General features: G+C 48.1%; 1 protein-coding gene across 1 annotated transcript in view; it reads left to right on the top strand.

Annotated features, from left to right (window-relative positions):
- LOC140427340 (monocarboxylate transporter 13-like) overlaps nt 1-14,613 on the top strand; it is a 35,092-nt gene extending 20,479 nt beyond the window's left edge. Inside the window, 5 exon segments of the mRNA XM_072512891.1 lie at nt 3,338-3,596; nt 5,508-5,651; nt 10,724-11,527; nt 14,103-14,239; nt 14,241-14,613. Coding sequence (XP_072368992.1) covers nt 3,338-3,596; nt 5,508-5,651; nt 10,724-11,527; nt 14,103-14,239; nt 14,241-14,330 — 1,434 coding nt within the window. The 3' untranslated portion in view covers nt 14,331-14,613.
- Nucleotides 14,614-16,213: the final 1,600 nt, after the last annotated feature.

The raw sequence follows: 16,213 nt of genomic DNA, 5'->3' as shown, positions 1-16,213 counted from the left end.
TGGATGGTCCGATTTACGGATGGGGAGCTGGTGGTAGGCGGATTTCAGGTCTACCGTTGAGAAGACCCGGCAATGTGCAATATGGTTAACCATGTCAGATATGCATGGGAGGGTGTACGCGTCGAGCTGCGTGTACCAGTTGATGGTCTGGCTGTAGTCCACGACCATTCGGTGCTTCTCCACAGTTTTAACTTTTACCACTTGAGCTCTCCAGGGGCTGTTGCTGGCCTCAATGATGCCTTCCCGAAGCAGCCGCTGGTCTTCGGACCTGATGAAGGTCTTGTCCTGGGTGCTGTACCGTCTGCTCCTGTTTGCGACCGGTTTGCAATCTGTAGTTAGATTGGCAAAGAGGGAAGGTGGGCCGACCTTTAGGGTCGCGAGGCCGCACACAGTAAGGGGTGGTAGGGGTCCACCGAATTTCAGCATAAGGCTCTGGAGGTTACACTGGAAATCCAGGCCAAGGATTAGTGCAGTGCAGAGGTTAGGGAGAACGTGGAGGCGGAAGCCGTGGAATTCTACGCCCTGGACCGTGAGCATGACCGTACAGTACACCCGGATCGCTATGCAATGGGATCCGGAGGCCAGGGAGATTTTTTGATTGGTGGGGTGTTTCGTGAGGGAGCAGCACCTTACCGTATCTGGGTGTATGAAACTCTCGGTGCTCCCGGAGTCCAGCAGGCAAGAGGTTACATGGCCGTCGACTTTCACGCTGGTAGAAGCGTTGGTCAGGTTATGCGGGCGAGACTGGTCGAGTGACATGGAGGCGAGCCTTGGTTGGTCGTCGGGTTATGGGGCGGCTGTTCAGTTCAGGTCCTGGAACGCTGGTGGTGCCCATGTGCTGAGGGGTAGACAAGGTGGCGGCGTCCGAAGACCTTGAGGGTTACAAAATGGCGGCACCCATGGAACGCACGTTGCAGGAGTTGGACAAGGTGGCGGCATGCATGAAAGGCATGTGTCACGTGGAGGGGAAGATGGCGGCGCCCACTGGCCGCAAGTGGTCTGAGGGGGGGAATGGCGGCGCCCATTGTCCGTGACTGGGGGCGGCTACTGAGCGGGCCTGGCACACCACGGCGAAGTGGCCCTTCTTCCCGCAGGCTTTACAAAGGACAGCGCGGACCGGGCAGCGTTGGCGGGGGTGCTTTTGCTGGACACAAAAATAGCATTGGGGCCCCCCAGGGTTCGCTGGCTGGCGCTACTGAGCGGGCCTGGCACACCACGGCGAAGTGGCCCTTCTTCCCGCAGGCTTTACAAAGGACAGCGCGGACCGGGCAGCGTTGGCGGGGGTGCTTTTGCTGGACACAAAAATAGCATTGGGGCCCCCCAGGGTTCGCTGGCTGGTGCGTAGCGCAGGCGTATTGGGTGGGCAGCGCCCCCGCTGGAGCGGCTGTCTGTGGGGTCCACGAAGCGTAGGAGGGGTGGGCCACGCGGTTGGGGGCATAGGACTGAACGTTGCGCAGGGCGACCGTCATGGAGAGCGCTAGCATTTTAGTCTCTGCGAGGCCGCGCGTGGCCCCTTCTAGGAGCCGCTGGTGTATGATATCTGACCCAATTCCGGTCACAAAGGCGTCCACAAAGACCACATAAGGAGGTCTGAGTGTTCCTTGGCTGTAACGTGGCAATCACAGTCCCGGACTAGTGGGATTAGGGCCCTCCAGAAATCTTCAATGGACTCACCAGGTAGTTGAGAGTGAGTGGCGAGCGCGTGCCTGGCGAAGAGCGTGTTTGTCTTCTGCTCGTAGTTGCCGTTGAGTCGAGTCATGGCTTCATCGTAGTTCGGCGCACCCTGGATTAGAGGGAAGACTTTGGAGCTCAGTCTGTAATATAAGATCTGGATCTTCTGAGCCTCCGGAACAGGGGTTGGTGCCGCGTTGATATACGCTTCGAAGCAAGCGAGCCAGTGCTGGAAGTCCTTTCTGGCGTCGCTTGAGTGCGGATCCAGCTGCAGGCGATCCGGTTTAATACAGAGGTCCATCCTTCAAAACTGATAGCAATAAATTGAGGCACAATCAATTTGACTAAAGACAAAAGTTGAATCCAAACTCAGGCTTTATTGCTATCAGCAGCTGGCGAAATGGCTGCGAGCGGGAGGACACGCATATTTATACCTCGCCTCCTGGGCGGAGCCACAGGTGAACCTGTATAGGTACAACAGTGGTTTACCACTTGGACGAGTTACAAACTAACTACCTGCAGGCTGAATTGGTGAACACCTCCCAAGAGTGTGAAAGTCCTGACTTGTACCTCTTAAAGGAGGCCTTCATCAGAGTCATCAGGTAAGCTTTTCTATCTGCTGCCCTAGCCTGGTGTCTAGTGGGCACAGCTGGCACCAATCTGGGGGTGCTGGTGACAATCTGAACTGAAATGGAGAGATGCTATTGGGTGAACTGGTGGAAATTATCTGTGAAACCACTTGTTTGCTGCATACCTTGTTGTTGGGCTATGTTCTGCTGCTGGGCATCTGAATCATGCTTTTAAACATAGAACATAGAATATAAAGTGCAGAAGGAGGCCATCCGGCCCATCAGGTCTGCACCGGCTCTTGGAAAGAGCACCCCACTTAAGCCCCACACCTCCATCCGATCCCCATAACCCCACCTAACCTTTTTGGACACTATGGGCAATTTAGCATGGACAATCCACCTAACCTGCACATCTTTGGACTGTGGGAGGAAACCAGAGAACCAGGAGGAAACCCACGCAGCCACGGGGAGAATGTGCAGATTCCGCCTGTGGTAAACCATTGTTGCACCTGTATTAGGTGATGTATGGTAGGACCTGTACTACAGGTACGACGGTAGTCCCTGCCTGCTGGCTCTGCCCAGTAGGCGGAGTCTGTCCTCCGTGCAGCAGCCATTTCACCAGCTGCTGTGGGAGGCCGTACATCTTAGAGCAATAAAGCCTCAGTTGTATTCAACTCTCGTCTTTGTGCAATTGATCGTGCATCACCACACAGACAGTGAACCAAGCCAGGATTGACATCGTTGTTGCACAGAAAATGGGTAAAGTGCTGGGAGGTGGGATTGGTGGGGTCCTTTAGTAAATGCACTTTCTGCATTTGATTTCCACCAGAGCGGAAGCAGAAGTATTTAAACTAGCCCATCCCAGAAACCATATCAGGTGAATGGTACAATGACGAAATTGACATCATGGAAATTCAGAGTGGATACTACATTTGCATAAAAACAAAAGCAACAAATGTTAAAAAACACAGATAATATAAACAGCAGGTCTGTCAGCATCTCGCAGAGAAATATGTCTTGGGTGAAGCTGCATCAAAGTCAAACTCCGCAGGAGTGAATGATTGCCGTACAAATGTTTTTATTTATTAAATTCAAAGGAAACTGCAATGTCAAAGGAACCTGGAGCTGCTGATTCTGCTGCTGAGGAGCCCAGTAACAGCACCCGCAGTGTGAAATACACAGACGGTGGATATGGTTGGGTTATATTAGCATCGTGCTTCGTTATAACTGGGCTGTCGACTTCCTTTGTGAAAACATTTGGGATATTTTTCCTTGACATCCAGGAGTACTTTGACATACTCGCCTTTAACGTTTCCTGGATCACTTCGATTACTGTTGCTGTGTTTCATGTGGTTTGTAAGTATCACTCACTGATCTTGGTAAAGTCACTTTTCAAATGTAATCTTCACCCCCCAGGCCACCCACATTTCATTAATCATAGAACGGTTACAAAATAGAAGCATTCCATTTGGCCATTGTTTTAGTGCCAGCTCTGGATGAGCGAAACTCAACTAGTCCCACTCCTTTCCCCCTCCTTCCCTGCAAATCTCTCTTTGGATAATTCTCCAATTCTGTTTTTGAATCTGTGTCCACAAGAGACTTGGGCAGTGCATTCCAGGTCTTAACCGTTCACAGTGTAGAAATGTGTAGGATCTGTTTCAAAGTTTTTAAAATTGGTGTCCTCTGTTTCTTGACCTTCCATGAATGAGAATGCTTTCTCCTTATTTACTCAGTCCAGACATGATTTTGAACGCCGCTATAAAATCTCCTTTCAACATTCTCTTCTCGAAGGTGAACAGCCCAGCTTTGTTAATCTGTCCTCCTAAATAAAGTCCTTCATCCTGGAAGCCATTCTTGTGAATCTTGTCTACACCCTCTCCAGTGTGCTGACATCCTTCTCGGAGTGTGGGGCCCAGAACTGGACACACTGCTCCAGTTAAGGCCAAAGCAGGTTCACCATAACCTCTGGAAGAACTCAGCAGGACTGGCAGCATCTGTGGAGAGAGAAACCGAGTTAGCGGTTCGAGTCCTCATGGCTTACGTGTCATTCAGACTCAAAACGTTAACTTTTTCTCTCTCCACAGATTCTGCAGGACTTGCTTAGGTTTTGCTGCACCTTTCTGTTTGTGATTTCAGATTTCCATCATCTGCAGTATTTTGCTTTTATGCATCATAACCCTTCTTCCCTATGCCTCCCATTTATAAAGTGCAGGATCCGTATGCCTCATTATCCACTTTCTTAACTTGCCCTGCCAATTTCACAATTTGTGCACAGAACACTCCTGGGTCTCTCCATTCCCAAACCCCCTTGGAATGGTATTCTTTATTTTATATTGGCTTCCCTGCTAAAATATATCACCTCACACTGTCTGCCTGTTACACCAGCCTGTCCATGTCCTCTTGACCATCCTACTCATAGTTCGCTATTTAAGTTTTGTATCATCTGCAGATTTTGAAATTATGCCAGGCACACCTAAGGCTAGGGTCTGGATTTATCGGATGATCTCCCTTCCCACCAGGCTAAATGTCGGTGGGAAGCACATACCTGAGACTCTGACTGCCCCGCAATTATTTCACGCTTGAATGAACATTAAGTGGCTCCAGTGGGGGACATCCGCTCCTCACAGGAGGACGTCCTGCGCTCGAGACTTTGGCAGGCACTCTGATTTGCCAGCAGCTCCCCAGCCCCACAGCAATAAGAGCAGCAGTGGACTGAAGAGTAAGTGCATCAATGGGCCTGAGCCTAAGTCCCAGGATTGGAGGACAAAGTAAATTCCAAGTGAGGGTGGCACGGTGGCGCAGTGGTTAGCACTGCTGCCTCACGGCGCCGAGGACCCGGGTTCAATCGCATTACCGGGTCACTGTCCATGTGGAGTTTGCCCATTCTCCCCATGCCTGCATGCGTCTTGCCCCCACAACCTAAAGATGAGCAGGGAAGATGGATTGGCCATGCTAAATTGCCCCTTAATTGGGAAAAAAAGAGTTGGGTATTCAAAAGTAAGTTTAAGTGGTGCCAGGGCAGGGAGGGGAGGGAAGACCTGGGGAGTCGCGAAGTGGGTGATCGGGGGGTTGAGGGGCAGTCCAGTGGCCACTGAACCTTAACAGCGGGGGAGGGGGTGATGTCCACAGTCAGAAGGGGGCTTCAGTCAAGTTGCTTGTGGGTTATGTTAAACTTTGTTGTTATCATATTCTAATGTCAATCAATATTGCTTTGTAGACCTGACAAGAAGCCATTTCTATTTAATTGTGTCATTGTTGTTCCTGCAGCCCCGATAGCCAGTGCTCTCAGTCTCCTGCTGTCTCACCGAGTTATCATCATCACCGGTGGAATACTGTCCTCGCTAGGACTGCTGCTTGGATCCTTCGGCTTCAGTTTGTTGGCAATGTATCTCACAACAGGTTTTCTCATAGGTAACTGAGTGAGTTAACATTAAACCAGTGACTACATAAGTGGACAATGAAATTCTGTCAACGGAGTCATTCAGACGACTGTTGGGAAGCAGTCAATTTAAACTTTCCGTCATCTGGTGGTTATCTGATCCCTTGATCTACAGATTCGTAATAACGTTGTAGTACTGTATTTTATAGAATGTAATAATTAAAGTTTATAAACAAACAAAGAAAAGTACAGCACAGGAACAGGCCCTTCGGCCCTCCAAACCTGCGCCGACCATGTTGCCCGTCTAAACTAAAATCTTCTACACTTCCGGGGTCCGTATCCCTCTATTCCCATCCTGTTCATGTATTTGTCAAGATGCCCCGTAAACGTCACTATCGTTCCTGCTTCCACCACCTCCTCCATCAGCGAGTCTTACTTAATTTCAAGTGGATTAATAGTTAATACTCCAATGATCTTGGTGAGTAACATTTTTGTTTTAAATTTAGAGTAGCCAATTATTTTTTCCAATTAAGAGGCAATTTAGGGTGGCCAATCCACCTAACCTGCACATCTTTGGGTTGGGGGGGGGGGGTGAAACCCACGCAGACATGGGGAGAATGTGCAAACTCCACACCTACAGTGACCCAGAGCCGGGATTCGAACCCGGGTCCTCAGCACCATAGTCCCAGTGCTAACCACTGCGCCACATGCCCTTGTGAGTAGCATTTTAAGTATGGCTGAGTTGAGTGGATTGAAGTCTTGTTTATATCCATTTATCTGACCTCATTAACTACTGAGTAGCACGATGTGTAGCAAATATAGACAAGTTAGTCACTCCTGTTAATCCTTGAAAGATGTACTGCAAGGTGTTTTAGACGACTGCTGGTATAGCTTAACAAAATTAAATGAAACTCGTTCTTTAAGACACAAGTTCAATCGATTTTAACTTCAGGTGGATAGATTACAAGACATGAAGAGAGTGCCAAGCTGTACAAATCTTTGGTTAATTTGTGGCTAGAATGTTGTTTTGGGTGTCTTTACTTTAAACCAGAAAATGGGACGGAGAGAGAAGAAAATGCGACGGGAAGCTTTCAAAGAAGACAGCAGGACAGGGAGATAGAACTAAGTGAACTGCGTAGGGAGATAGAAGCAGCCAAGGCAGACAGGAGGATCATATTCCCGAATTGATGGGGACTATCCGGAGAGACTGAAAAGGCTGAAGAAAACCAGGAGGGATCTGCCGAGTTGCAGGGAAGAGAGAGGGGTTCAGAAGCCATATGGGGGGGACAGTGTTGAGTGTTGAAGTGGCTGGGGGAAGCCACTTGAGCAAAGTCCAAAGCAATGGGGGCAGCACGGTAACATAGTGGTTAGCACAGTTGCTTCACAGCTCCAGGGTCCCAGGTTCGATTCCTGGCTTGGGTCACTGTCTGTGCGGAGTCTGCACGTTCTCCCCGTGTGCGCGTGTGTTTCCTCTGGGTGCTCCGGTTTCCTCCCAAATTCCAAAGATGTTCAGTTCAGGTTAGGTGGATTGGCCATTGTAAATTGCCCTTAGCGTCGAAAAAGGTGAGGTGGGGTTACGGGGATAAAGGGGATAAAGGAGATAGGGTGGAGGCGTGGGGCTGAAGTAGGGTGCTCTTTCCAAGGGCCGGTGCAGACTCGATGGGCTGAATGGCCTCCTCCTGCACTGTAAATTCTATGATGTTATGAGTGCCAGTCGAAGTCAACCGGGTCAGGATGGAATCCATGAGAATTGAGGTGGCTAAGGAGTTCGTGGATGGCGAAGCCATGCTGTTAGGAGTAAAAGGGGTCCACAAAGGGCCTGTAAAGGTTAAAAAGGATGAAGGAACAGAGCCAGTGATCTGGTTAGCAGACAGCTTCATGGCAGACTTAAATGGGGACTAAGAAAGTTCCCAAATAGACCAAGAAAGAGTGGCCCACTCAGTTGAAGAGCCGCAGGGGAGTACAGCTGCAGTTGAGCATCCACTTGGGGGACATGAAACAGCTGAAAGAAACTCATTCCAAAATCAAAGGAGGGAGAGGTGGGCATATACCCCAAAACAAACAACAATTGTGGAGGCCACTAGGTGAAGATCAGTTTAAAAACCTATGTAGAGTTAAAACCACGTTTTAAACCTCACCTAGCCCAGCAGTGGTGATGGGAAATTCATCCAAAGTGAGGTGTCGGTGCCAGACCAGAATTTCCACTGTAGACAAAAGTCAAATCGCAGCCCCCTAACCTCCTATAAATCAAATTTGTAAAATGCCGAAGTTTGATCTACTAAATTCACAGGTTATAGAGGTGGACAGCGAGTGGTTAAAATTGATCAGAAGAGACCAGGCCAGAAATCAGGAAAAATCTGTATAACCAGAACCACTGTGCTAAGCGGCCCAGAGGTTGGTACCGATGGGAGGTACAGAATGCCCCTACTCACAATTAATCTAGAGCAACTTGGCTGTTATCAGCAATCTGGGAGCTGACAGCCATGTAAAAAGATCAACCTCTTTAGATGATACTTAATTTGAAGTTACATTCTTGGCTCCAAATTCCTAACCCGACAACCCAACTGTGGGACCCAAGCCGCCCACACTCCAAGGCCAGATCACCAGGACCCGGGTCCCCTTCCTTGACCCATTCCAGGCCACACAAACCCAATCATGACTCCAGACTGTTGTAGTGTACATTGATGATCTAGACAAGAATGGAATGACTTGGAACATTGGTGATGTGGTCAAGAGTGAGGAGGAAAACCTTTGATTACAGGACGATATAGATGGGCTGGTCAGATGGGCAGAACAATGGCAAATGCAATTTAACTCAGAAAAGTGTGAGATGATGCATTTTGGGAAGACTAATAAGGCAAGAGATAAAACAATGAACAGTAGGACACTAGGAAGTACAGAGGACCAGAGGGACCTTAGGGTGCATGTCCAAAGATCCCTGAAGGCAGCAGGACAGGTAGATAAGGTGGTTAAGAAGGCACATGGAATATTCTCTTTATCAGCCAAAGCATAGAAGAGAAGAGCAGGGAGGTTAAGATGGAGCGGTAAAAAAACACTTGTTAGCCTATAGCTCGTGTACTGTGCCAGCTTTTATTGCCCATCCCTAATTAACCTTGAGAAGGTGGTAATGACTCGCCTTCTTGAACCGCTGCAGTCCATATAGTGTAGTTACAACCACATGATGTTAGGGATTGAGTTCCAGGATTTTGACCCAGTGACAGTGAATTAACGGTGATATATTTCCAAGTCAGGGTGGTGAGTGACTTGGAAAGGCACCTGTAGGTGGTGGTATTCCCATTTGTCTGCTTGTAGGTCGCAGGTTTGGAAGGTGCCATGGGAGGAGCCTTGGTGAACTACTGCAGTGCATCTTGTAGTTGGTACATACTGCTATCACTGGGCATCGGTGGTGGAGAGAGTGAATGTTGAAGGTGGTGGATAGGATACCAGTCAAGTGGGTTGCTTTGTCCTGGATGATGTTGGCTGCTTGAGTGTTGTTGCAGCTGCACTCACTCAGGCAAGTGGAGAGTATGCCATCACATTCTTGACTTGTATATTATATGGCTGGTCTGGTTCAGTTTCTAGTCGATGGTAACCCCCAAGGATGTTGATAGTGGGGAATTCAGTAATTGTAATGTTGAATGTCAACGAAAGATGGCTAGATTATCTTGTTGGTGATGGCCATTGCCTCGCACCTTACTTGCTGCTTGTCAGTTGGAGCCTGAATGTCATCCAGGTTTTGCTGCACATAGACACGGACTACTTCAGTACCTGAGGAGTCATGAATGGTGCTGAATGCTGCAATTATCAGTGAAGGCCCCCACTTCTAGCATAGGACACTACCCTGAGAAACCTCTGCAGTGAAGCCCTGGGACTGAGATGATTGCCCTCCAACAACCACAACCATCTTCCTTTGTGCTAGGTATGACTCCAGCTGGAAGTGATCTTTCCCCCTTATTCCCATTTACTCCAGTTTTTCTAGGCCTCCTTGATGCCCCACCTGGTCAAATGCTGTCTTGTGTCAAAGGCAATTGCTCTTGATTTCAACTCTTGGACCAAGGCTGTAATGAAGTCAGGAGCTGAGTGACCTTGTCAGAACACAAATGGCATGCCAATGATCAGGCTATTGCTGAGTACCAATTAAGCAATGGCGCTGTTGATGACACCTTCGATCAACACCCTTGTTACCTGCTTAAAAATTCAACCAAGTTAGTCGGTTATGACCTTCCCCATACAAATCATTGCTGACTTTTCAAATGGCAACCTATACTGTCCCTCAGATTTGTTTCCAACCACTTTACCACCAGTGAGGTTCGGTTGTCTGGCTTGAACCCCTTTCTCCACTTTTAAACAGCCCCCCACTCTTTTGGTACCATGTATGTAGCCAGTGAAGATTCGGAAATGCTGGTCAGAATTTCCACTATCTCCTCCTTTGTTTCTCTTAGCAGTCTGGGCTATATTCATCGAGGTCTAGCAATATAAACACATTCAAAGATTTTAATCATCTTAATATTTCCTCTTTCATCATATTAATACCTCTCGCGAATTAACACTTGGCCTTAACGTTTGTGTTGCCCCTCTCTTTTGTGAAGACAGACAAAGTATTAATTGAGAAATCATGCTCATGTTTTCTTCCTCATACAAGTTGCCTTTTTGATCTTTCCTTGGTTATCCTCTGGATCTTTATGCATTAATAAAACTTCATGAAGGTTTTCCTTGAAACTAATTGCCAATATCTTGTCTTGCCCTTGCTTTGCTTTCTTAATTTCAGTTTTAATTCCAAATTTGTATTCTCTATACTCTACTCGGCTTCCTGCCCAGAAAATGATGCATGAGTCCAAATAAAATTAATGATGTGGTCATTGTGCTCATAAAGGGACTATCAACAGGTTCTGCTTAGGATAGGACAGAACAATTAAAAAATGCAGTCCTTCATGGAACAGTTGGATGCCGTGATGTGTGGATCGTACGATTTCTCTGCATGGATGAATTACGGGCAAATCTGCTTTCTAAACTTAATGTTATACCTTTTTGAAATGGTTTTCATTTTCCTGTGAGTTCAATTCTGTAAGATATTTTAAAATGTATGCTTCTGTTTTTTCTTCAGGTTTGGGTAATGGATTTGCTTGGATCCCCTCAGTAAGTCTAGTCACCCAATACTTCAGAGAACGGAGGCCATTGGCCAACGCCATTGCCAGTTGTGGAGAATGTGTCTCCACCTTCATCTTCACGCCATTCTACCAGTGGCTCGTCGATCAAATGTCATGGCGACAGGCAATGATGATCATTGCTGGTATCCAGCTGAACCTCTGTGTCTGTGGAGCTCTGATGAGACCATATCAGCCACAGAAGAAATATCTGACTTTTACATCATCATCTGCCTCAACCTCCAGGAAAGATTTGAGTCGCACAAGTCCAGATCGCAAGAAGAACCTTGCTCATTTTTTTGATTTGCCCCTTCTGAAACAACCAAAGTTTATTTGTATGGCCTTCTTTGGATTTTTCTCTGTCGCGGGATTCTTTATCCCTGCCATCTATTTAATTCCTCATGCTCAAAACATTGGGATCGAGCATTTTCAAGCAGCTTTATTGATGTCCTATTGGTCAGCAGGGGACTTCATTGGGCGTCTCAGCTGTGGTTGGTTAGCCAACTTGCGCCTTATCAAATCAATCCGCCTTACAGCAATATTGATCACGATTTTAAGCATCGCTCTCCTGCTTTTTCCTGTGGCTAAGAGTTACACCCTTCTCGTAATCTTCAGTTGTACCTGTGGCTTTTTCTTCGGGACCATGTTGGCCATTATTGTCACGGTTCTGACTGATGTGATGGGAGTTGAGAAACTGGACAATGCGCTTGGGCTGATTCTGTTCTTCAGGACAATTGGGTGCCTTCTCGGACCGCCACTGACAGGTAATGTCTTCTTCCTCATCTGTCAGATTGCCTTTACTTTTCACTGGTTCTATAATCTATGATAGGGTGATAGGGATTTGCCTCCTCTTGCAGAATCCTCTTGCAGAATCTTGACATTGCTACTCCAGCAGGCAGGTGCAACTGTTCCAGTGTAGAATGTGTGACTTTGAGGATTATGCAGTTGCTTGACCTTCTTGGAGCTAGCTTTCACCTGATCCTTTGTATTTTGTGTCACATTATTTCCGGCAATATTCCAGTCCAAAGATGCACGGGGTTAGGTGGATTGGCTATGCTAAATTGTCCCTTACTGTCCAAAAAGGTCAGGTGGGGTTACTGGGTTACGGGAATAGGGTGGGATGTGTGGTTAGATAGGGTGCTCTTTCAGTGGCTCGGTGCAGACTCGATGGGCTGAATGGTCTCCTCTGCATAGTAGGGATTCTATGATTCTCTGATTAATATACTCCTTACACTAGGCTGCCCTTCATTTGAACTAACTGACAGTCTTACACAATGCAGAGTACTGATGGCTAATGTGGATGGCTAATATTGGAGGTGGAAAAGCTTTTCCTGGTCCAGAAGAAGGACATTCTAGGTTGTGATTGGATTTCTTATAGGAGTGCAAAAATAGTGGGCTGGATTCTCCGTTTTGCAGACTAAGTCCCCACGCCAGCGTGAAATCGGTGGTCTTTTACGCCAGGAAAACGGCTACCATTTTGCTGGGGGATAGCAGGGAGGCAGCGTAGAGCTCAGAGCTCTAGCTGCCGATATGGCCGTCAGCACTTCCGGTTCCAAGGCCAAGCATGCGCACGGCTGCGCCATGCTTCATGGCGGACTCGGGCCACGGACTTGGACTGCTAAAGTAATGCCCCTCTCCGGCCGCTTGCGCGCCCCGGACCACCCGTCCACAGTGCCGTCAGCCCCGAAAGAAGCCCCCTCCCCCTGCCCGCGGATCAACCCTCCCCCGACTGTGGTGGCCCCGGACTGAGGCCGCAGCCGCCACGCCGTTTCACGAATGGTGTGAGCACACGTAGCCCATGCCATCGGGAACTCGGCAGGTTGGGGACTGAGCATCATGGAGCCAGCCTCAGGCCATTGCCTGAGACCGTGGATAATCGGCGCGGTGTATTCCTAGACTACGCCGTTTTTCAGGGGACAGAGAATTCAGAAACCGCCGCCACTCCCGATATGGCCGTTAAAACGGATTCTCCTCCCCGTCGCCGAACGCGATTTCGGCGTTGGGGAGGGCAGAATCCAGCCCAGTGTTTTTCTATGGTTGTGTAATGCCCTGTTGGCACTTGGTGTCTAAATGGCAAGATATGTTGCATTCAAAACTTTAACACAAACTTCACCAACAATAAATTTTTTAAACGTCTGCTGTATGATGTGAGAGATTCATTTTTGTGTCTGTTACAAATTAACCAACTAGAGAGCTATCATTTTGACCTTCCGGTGCTTCCGTGGCAGCACGGGAGCATAGTGGGTGGGCAGCACGGTAGCATAGTGGTTAGCACAGTTGCTTCACAGCTCCAGGGTTCCAGGTGCGATTTCTAGCTTGGGTCACTGTCTGTGCGGAGTCTGCACATTCTCCCCGTGTATGCGTGGGTTTCCTCCGGGTGCTCCAGTTTCTTGCCACAGTCCAAAGATGTGCAGTTTAGGTGGATTGGCCATGCTAAATTGCCCTTTGTGTCCAAAAAAGTTAGGTGGGGTTACTTGGTTACGGGGATAGGCTGAAAGTGTGGGCTTAAATGGGGTGCTCTTTCCAAGGGCCGGTGCAGACTTGATGGGCCAAATTTTAGATGATCCAATTATTTTTTTTCCAATTAAGGGCCAATTTAGCGTGGCCAATCCACCTACCCTCCACATCTTTGTGGGGGTGAAACCCATGCAGACACGGGGGGGAATGTGCAAACTCCACACGGACAGTAACCCAGGGCCGGGATTCGAACCTGGGTCCTCAGCGCCGTAGGCAGCAATGCTAACCACTGCGCCACCGTGCTGCCTTTAATACAGGTTTGTTGTGAGAAACATAGAGATTTTTGTTTTAATAGTGAGGGGTGGTCTTTAACAGAATTAGTTTCGCAATTGAGATCAGAATAGATCAATAGCATAACATTTCATAGCATAACAGGGCAGCACGGTAGCATTGTGGATAGCACAATTGCTTCACAGCGCCAGAGTCCCAGGTTCGATTCCCTGCTGGGTCACTGTCTGTGCGGAGTCTGCACGTTCTCCCCGTGTGTGCGTGGGTTTCCTCCGGGTGCTCCGGTTTCCTCCCACAGTCCAAAGATGTGCAGGTTAGGTGGATTGGTCATGCTAAATTGCCCTTAGTGTCCAAAATTGCCCTTAGTGTCCAAAATTGCCCTTAGTGTTGGGTGAGGTTACTGGGTTATGGGGATAGATTGGGGGTGTGGGCTTGGTAGGGTGCTCTTATCAAGAACCGGTGCAGACTCGATGGGCCGAATGGACTCCTTCTGCACTGTAAATTCTATGATGATGGTGATTTCCTGTTGTACCTGGTAAAACAAACAATGGCTTATTTCAGAGTGGGAGTGATTGTGTATCTCTTTCATTGCAGGGTATCTGGTGGACATTACAGGAGACTATGGCATTGGATTCTATGTTGCTGGAGGAGGGCTGTTTATTTCAGCTTGTTTTCTCATCCTAGCTGACTATTTTTTGATTCATGAGCAGAACGTCAGCCAAGACACAGAAGGAGATGGAACAGTTTATTTCTCAAGGCCGATCTCAGGAAGAAATAAAGAAAGAGAAGCTTGGGACCGACAGAACGACAGAGATTCAATGAATAAAGTATCTGAATGAATGAATATCCACAAAATGTTTAGAGTTTCCCTCCGGGTGGATCTCTTCATTTTTGGGATCTTGCTGGCATGGAGGCTCAGTGGGACATTTCTTGTGTTAGCACCCAAAAGGATGTAAGCTCGACATGCTATGAAATGTATTGAAGTTCGGGTCATTAGAGTGTCACAGGTCTTCAGTGAGTGCCAAGTAGGCCGTTCAAAGACCGGCTGTTTTATGATTTCACTAATTGCATCATTAAAACGAAATGTAATTTATTTGAAAAAATAGATTTTGGATGGGATTTTTTTATTCCGGCTGAAATATTTAAGGAGGCCTGTGAAAGATCTTCCTGCAATCATGTTACATTTTTTTATTGCGGAGCATCTTTTATGATCGGGTAAACGAGATGAGTTACCAGCTCCTGTATAATTTCTTCCACACTTTTTTTGGTTCATCACACTCAAAGCTTTCTGTGCTAAACATGTGCTGCGGGATTCTCTGTCGGTGGGATCCTCCGTTTCGTCGACAGCGCCCCCACGCCCCCGGGTGTGGGGTGGCCACAATGGGAAACCCCATTGGCCGGCTGCGGGAACGGGAAATCCCGCTGCTGGCAGGGGAATGCCACGCTGGGAAACGGGGCTGGCCAGATGGGGAATCCCGCCCGTGAACCATTAGAAGCAGTAGCAACCCCAGCAACCAACAGCAGTAGCAGCAGCACCTCCTGTCAGAATATAGGTAAGAGGAGGCCAAACCAAGCAGCCAGTGTGGAAAGGCTGATGAGGGAAAAAATATTATATTGGAATTCGTTTTAAAAACTTCAGTTATCCATGAAATACCGAAGGAGTTAACACTTTTCTGTATCAATGTGTATTACGCACACAAGCTGTTTAGATGAGGTTGCCCCTGCAGGAAACCATCCCAAGAATACATCTTGCTGTTGATGGGGCCCAGGAAACAGGGAGGCCACATATGGTGATTCTCAATGATTGTGAGAACAATGTGGGATCTTTTCACCATTTGTACTGGTGCCAGATTGTCTGGGAAGGGAGATAGGCACAAGCCAGATAACAAAGAACAGTACAGCACAGGAACAAGTACTTTGGCCCTCCAAGCCTGCGCTGTTCATGATGCCTGTCTAAACTAAAACCTTCTGCACTTCCAGGGTCCATATCCCTCTATTCCCATCCTATTGGTCAAGGTGCCTCTTAAGACTATAACACCATAAGACATAGGAGCTGAATTAGGTCACTCGGCCCATCGGGTCTGCTCCGCCATTCAATCAAGGCTGATATTTTTCTCCTCCCCATTCTCCTGCCTTCTCCCCATAACCCCTGATCCCCTTATTAATCAAGAACCTATCTATCTCTGTCTTAAAGAAACTCAGTGATTTGGCCTCCACAGCCTTCTGCGGCACAGAGTTCCACAGATTCACCACCCTCTGGCTGAAGAAATTCCTCCTCATCTCTGTTTTAAAGGATGGTCCCTTCAGTCTGAGATTGTGACCTCTGGTTCTAGCTTCTCCTACTAGTGGAAACATCCACTCTATCCAGGCCTTGCAGTATCCTCTAAGTTTCAATGAGATCCCCCCCCCCCTCCTTCTAAACTCCAACGAGTACAGAACCAGCGTCCTCAACGGTTCTCACACGACAAGCTCTTCATTCCAGGGATCATTCTTGTGTACCTCCTCAACCTTTTCCAAGGCCAGCACAATCTTCCTTGGATACGGGGCCCAACACTGCTCACAATACCTAAATGGGGTCTGACCAGAGCCTTACACAGCCTCAGAAGTACATCCCTGGTCTTGGGCAGCACGGTAGCACAAGTGGATAGCACTGTGGCTTCACAGCGCCAGGGTCAAAGGTTTGATTCCCCGCTGGGCGACTGTGC

The sequence above is a fragment of the Scyliorhinus torazame genome, chromosome 7 (assembly GCF_047496885.1).
Source record: "Scyliorhinus torazame isolate Kashiwa2021f chromosome 7, sScyTor2.1, whole genome shotgun sequence".
Taxonomy (NCBI): domain Eukaryota; kingdom Metazoa; phylum Chordata; class Chondrichthyes; order Carcharhiniformes; family Scyliorhinidae; genus Scyliorhinus; species Scyliorhinus torazame.
This window is presented reverse-complemented; position numbering and strand designations above follow the sequence as displayed.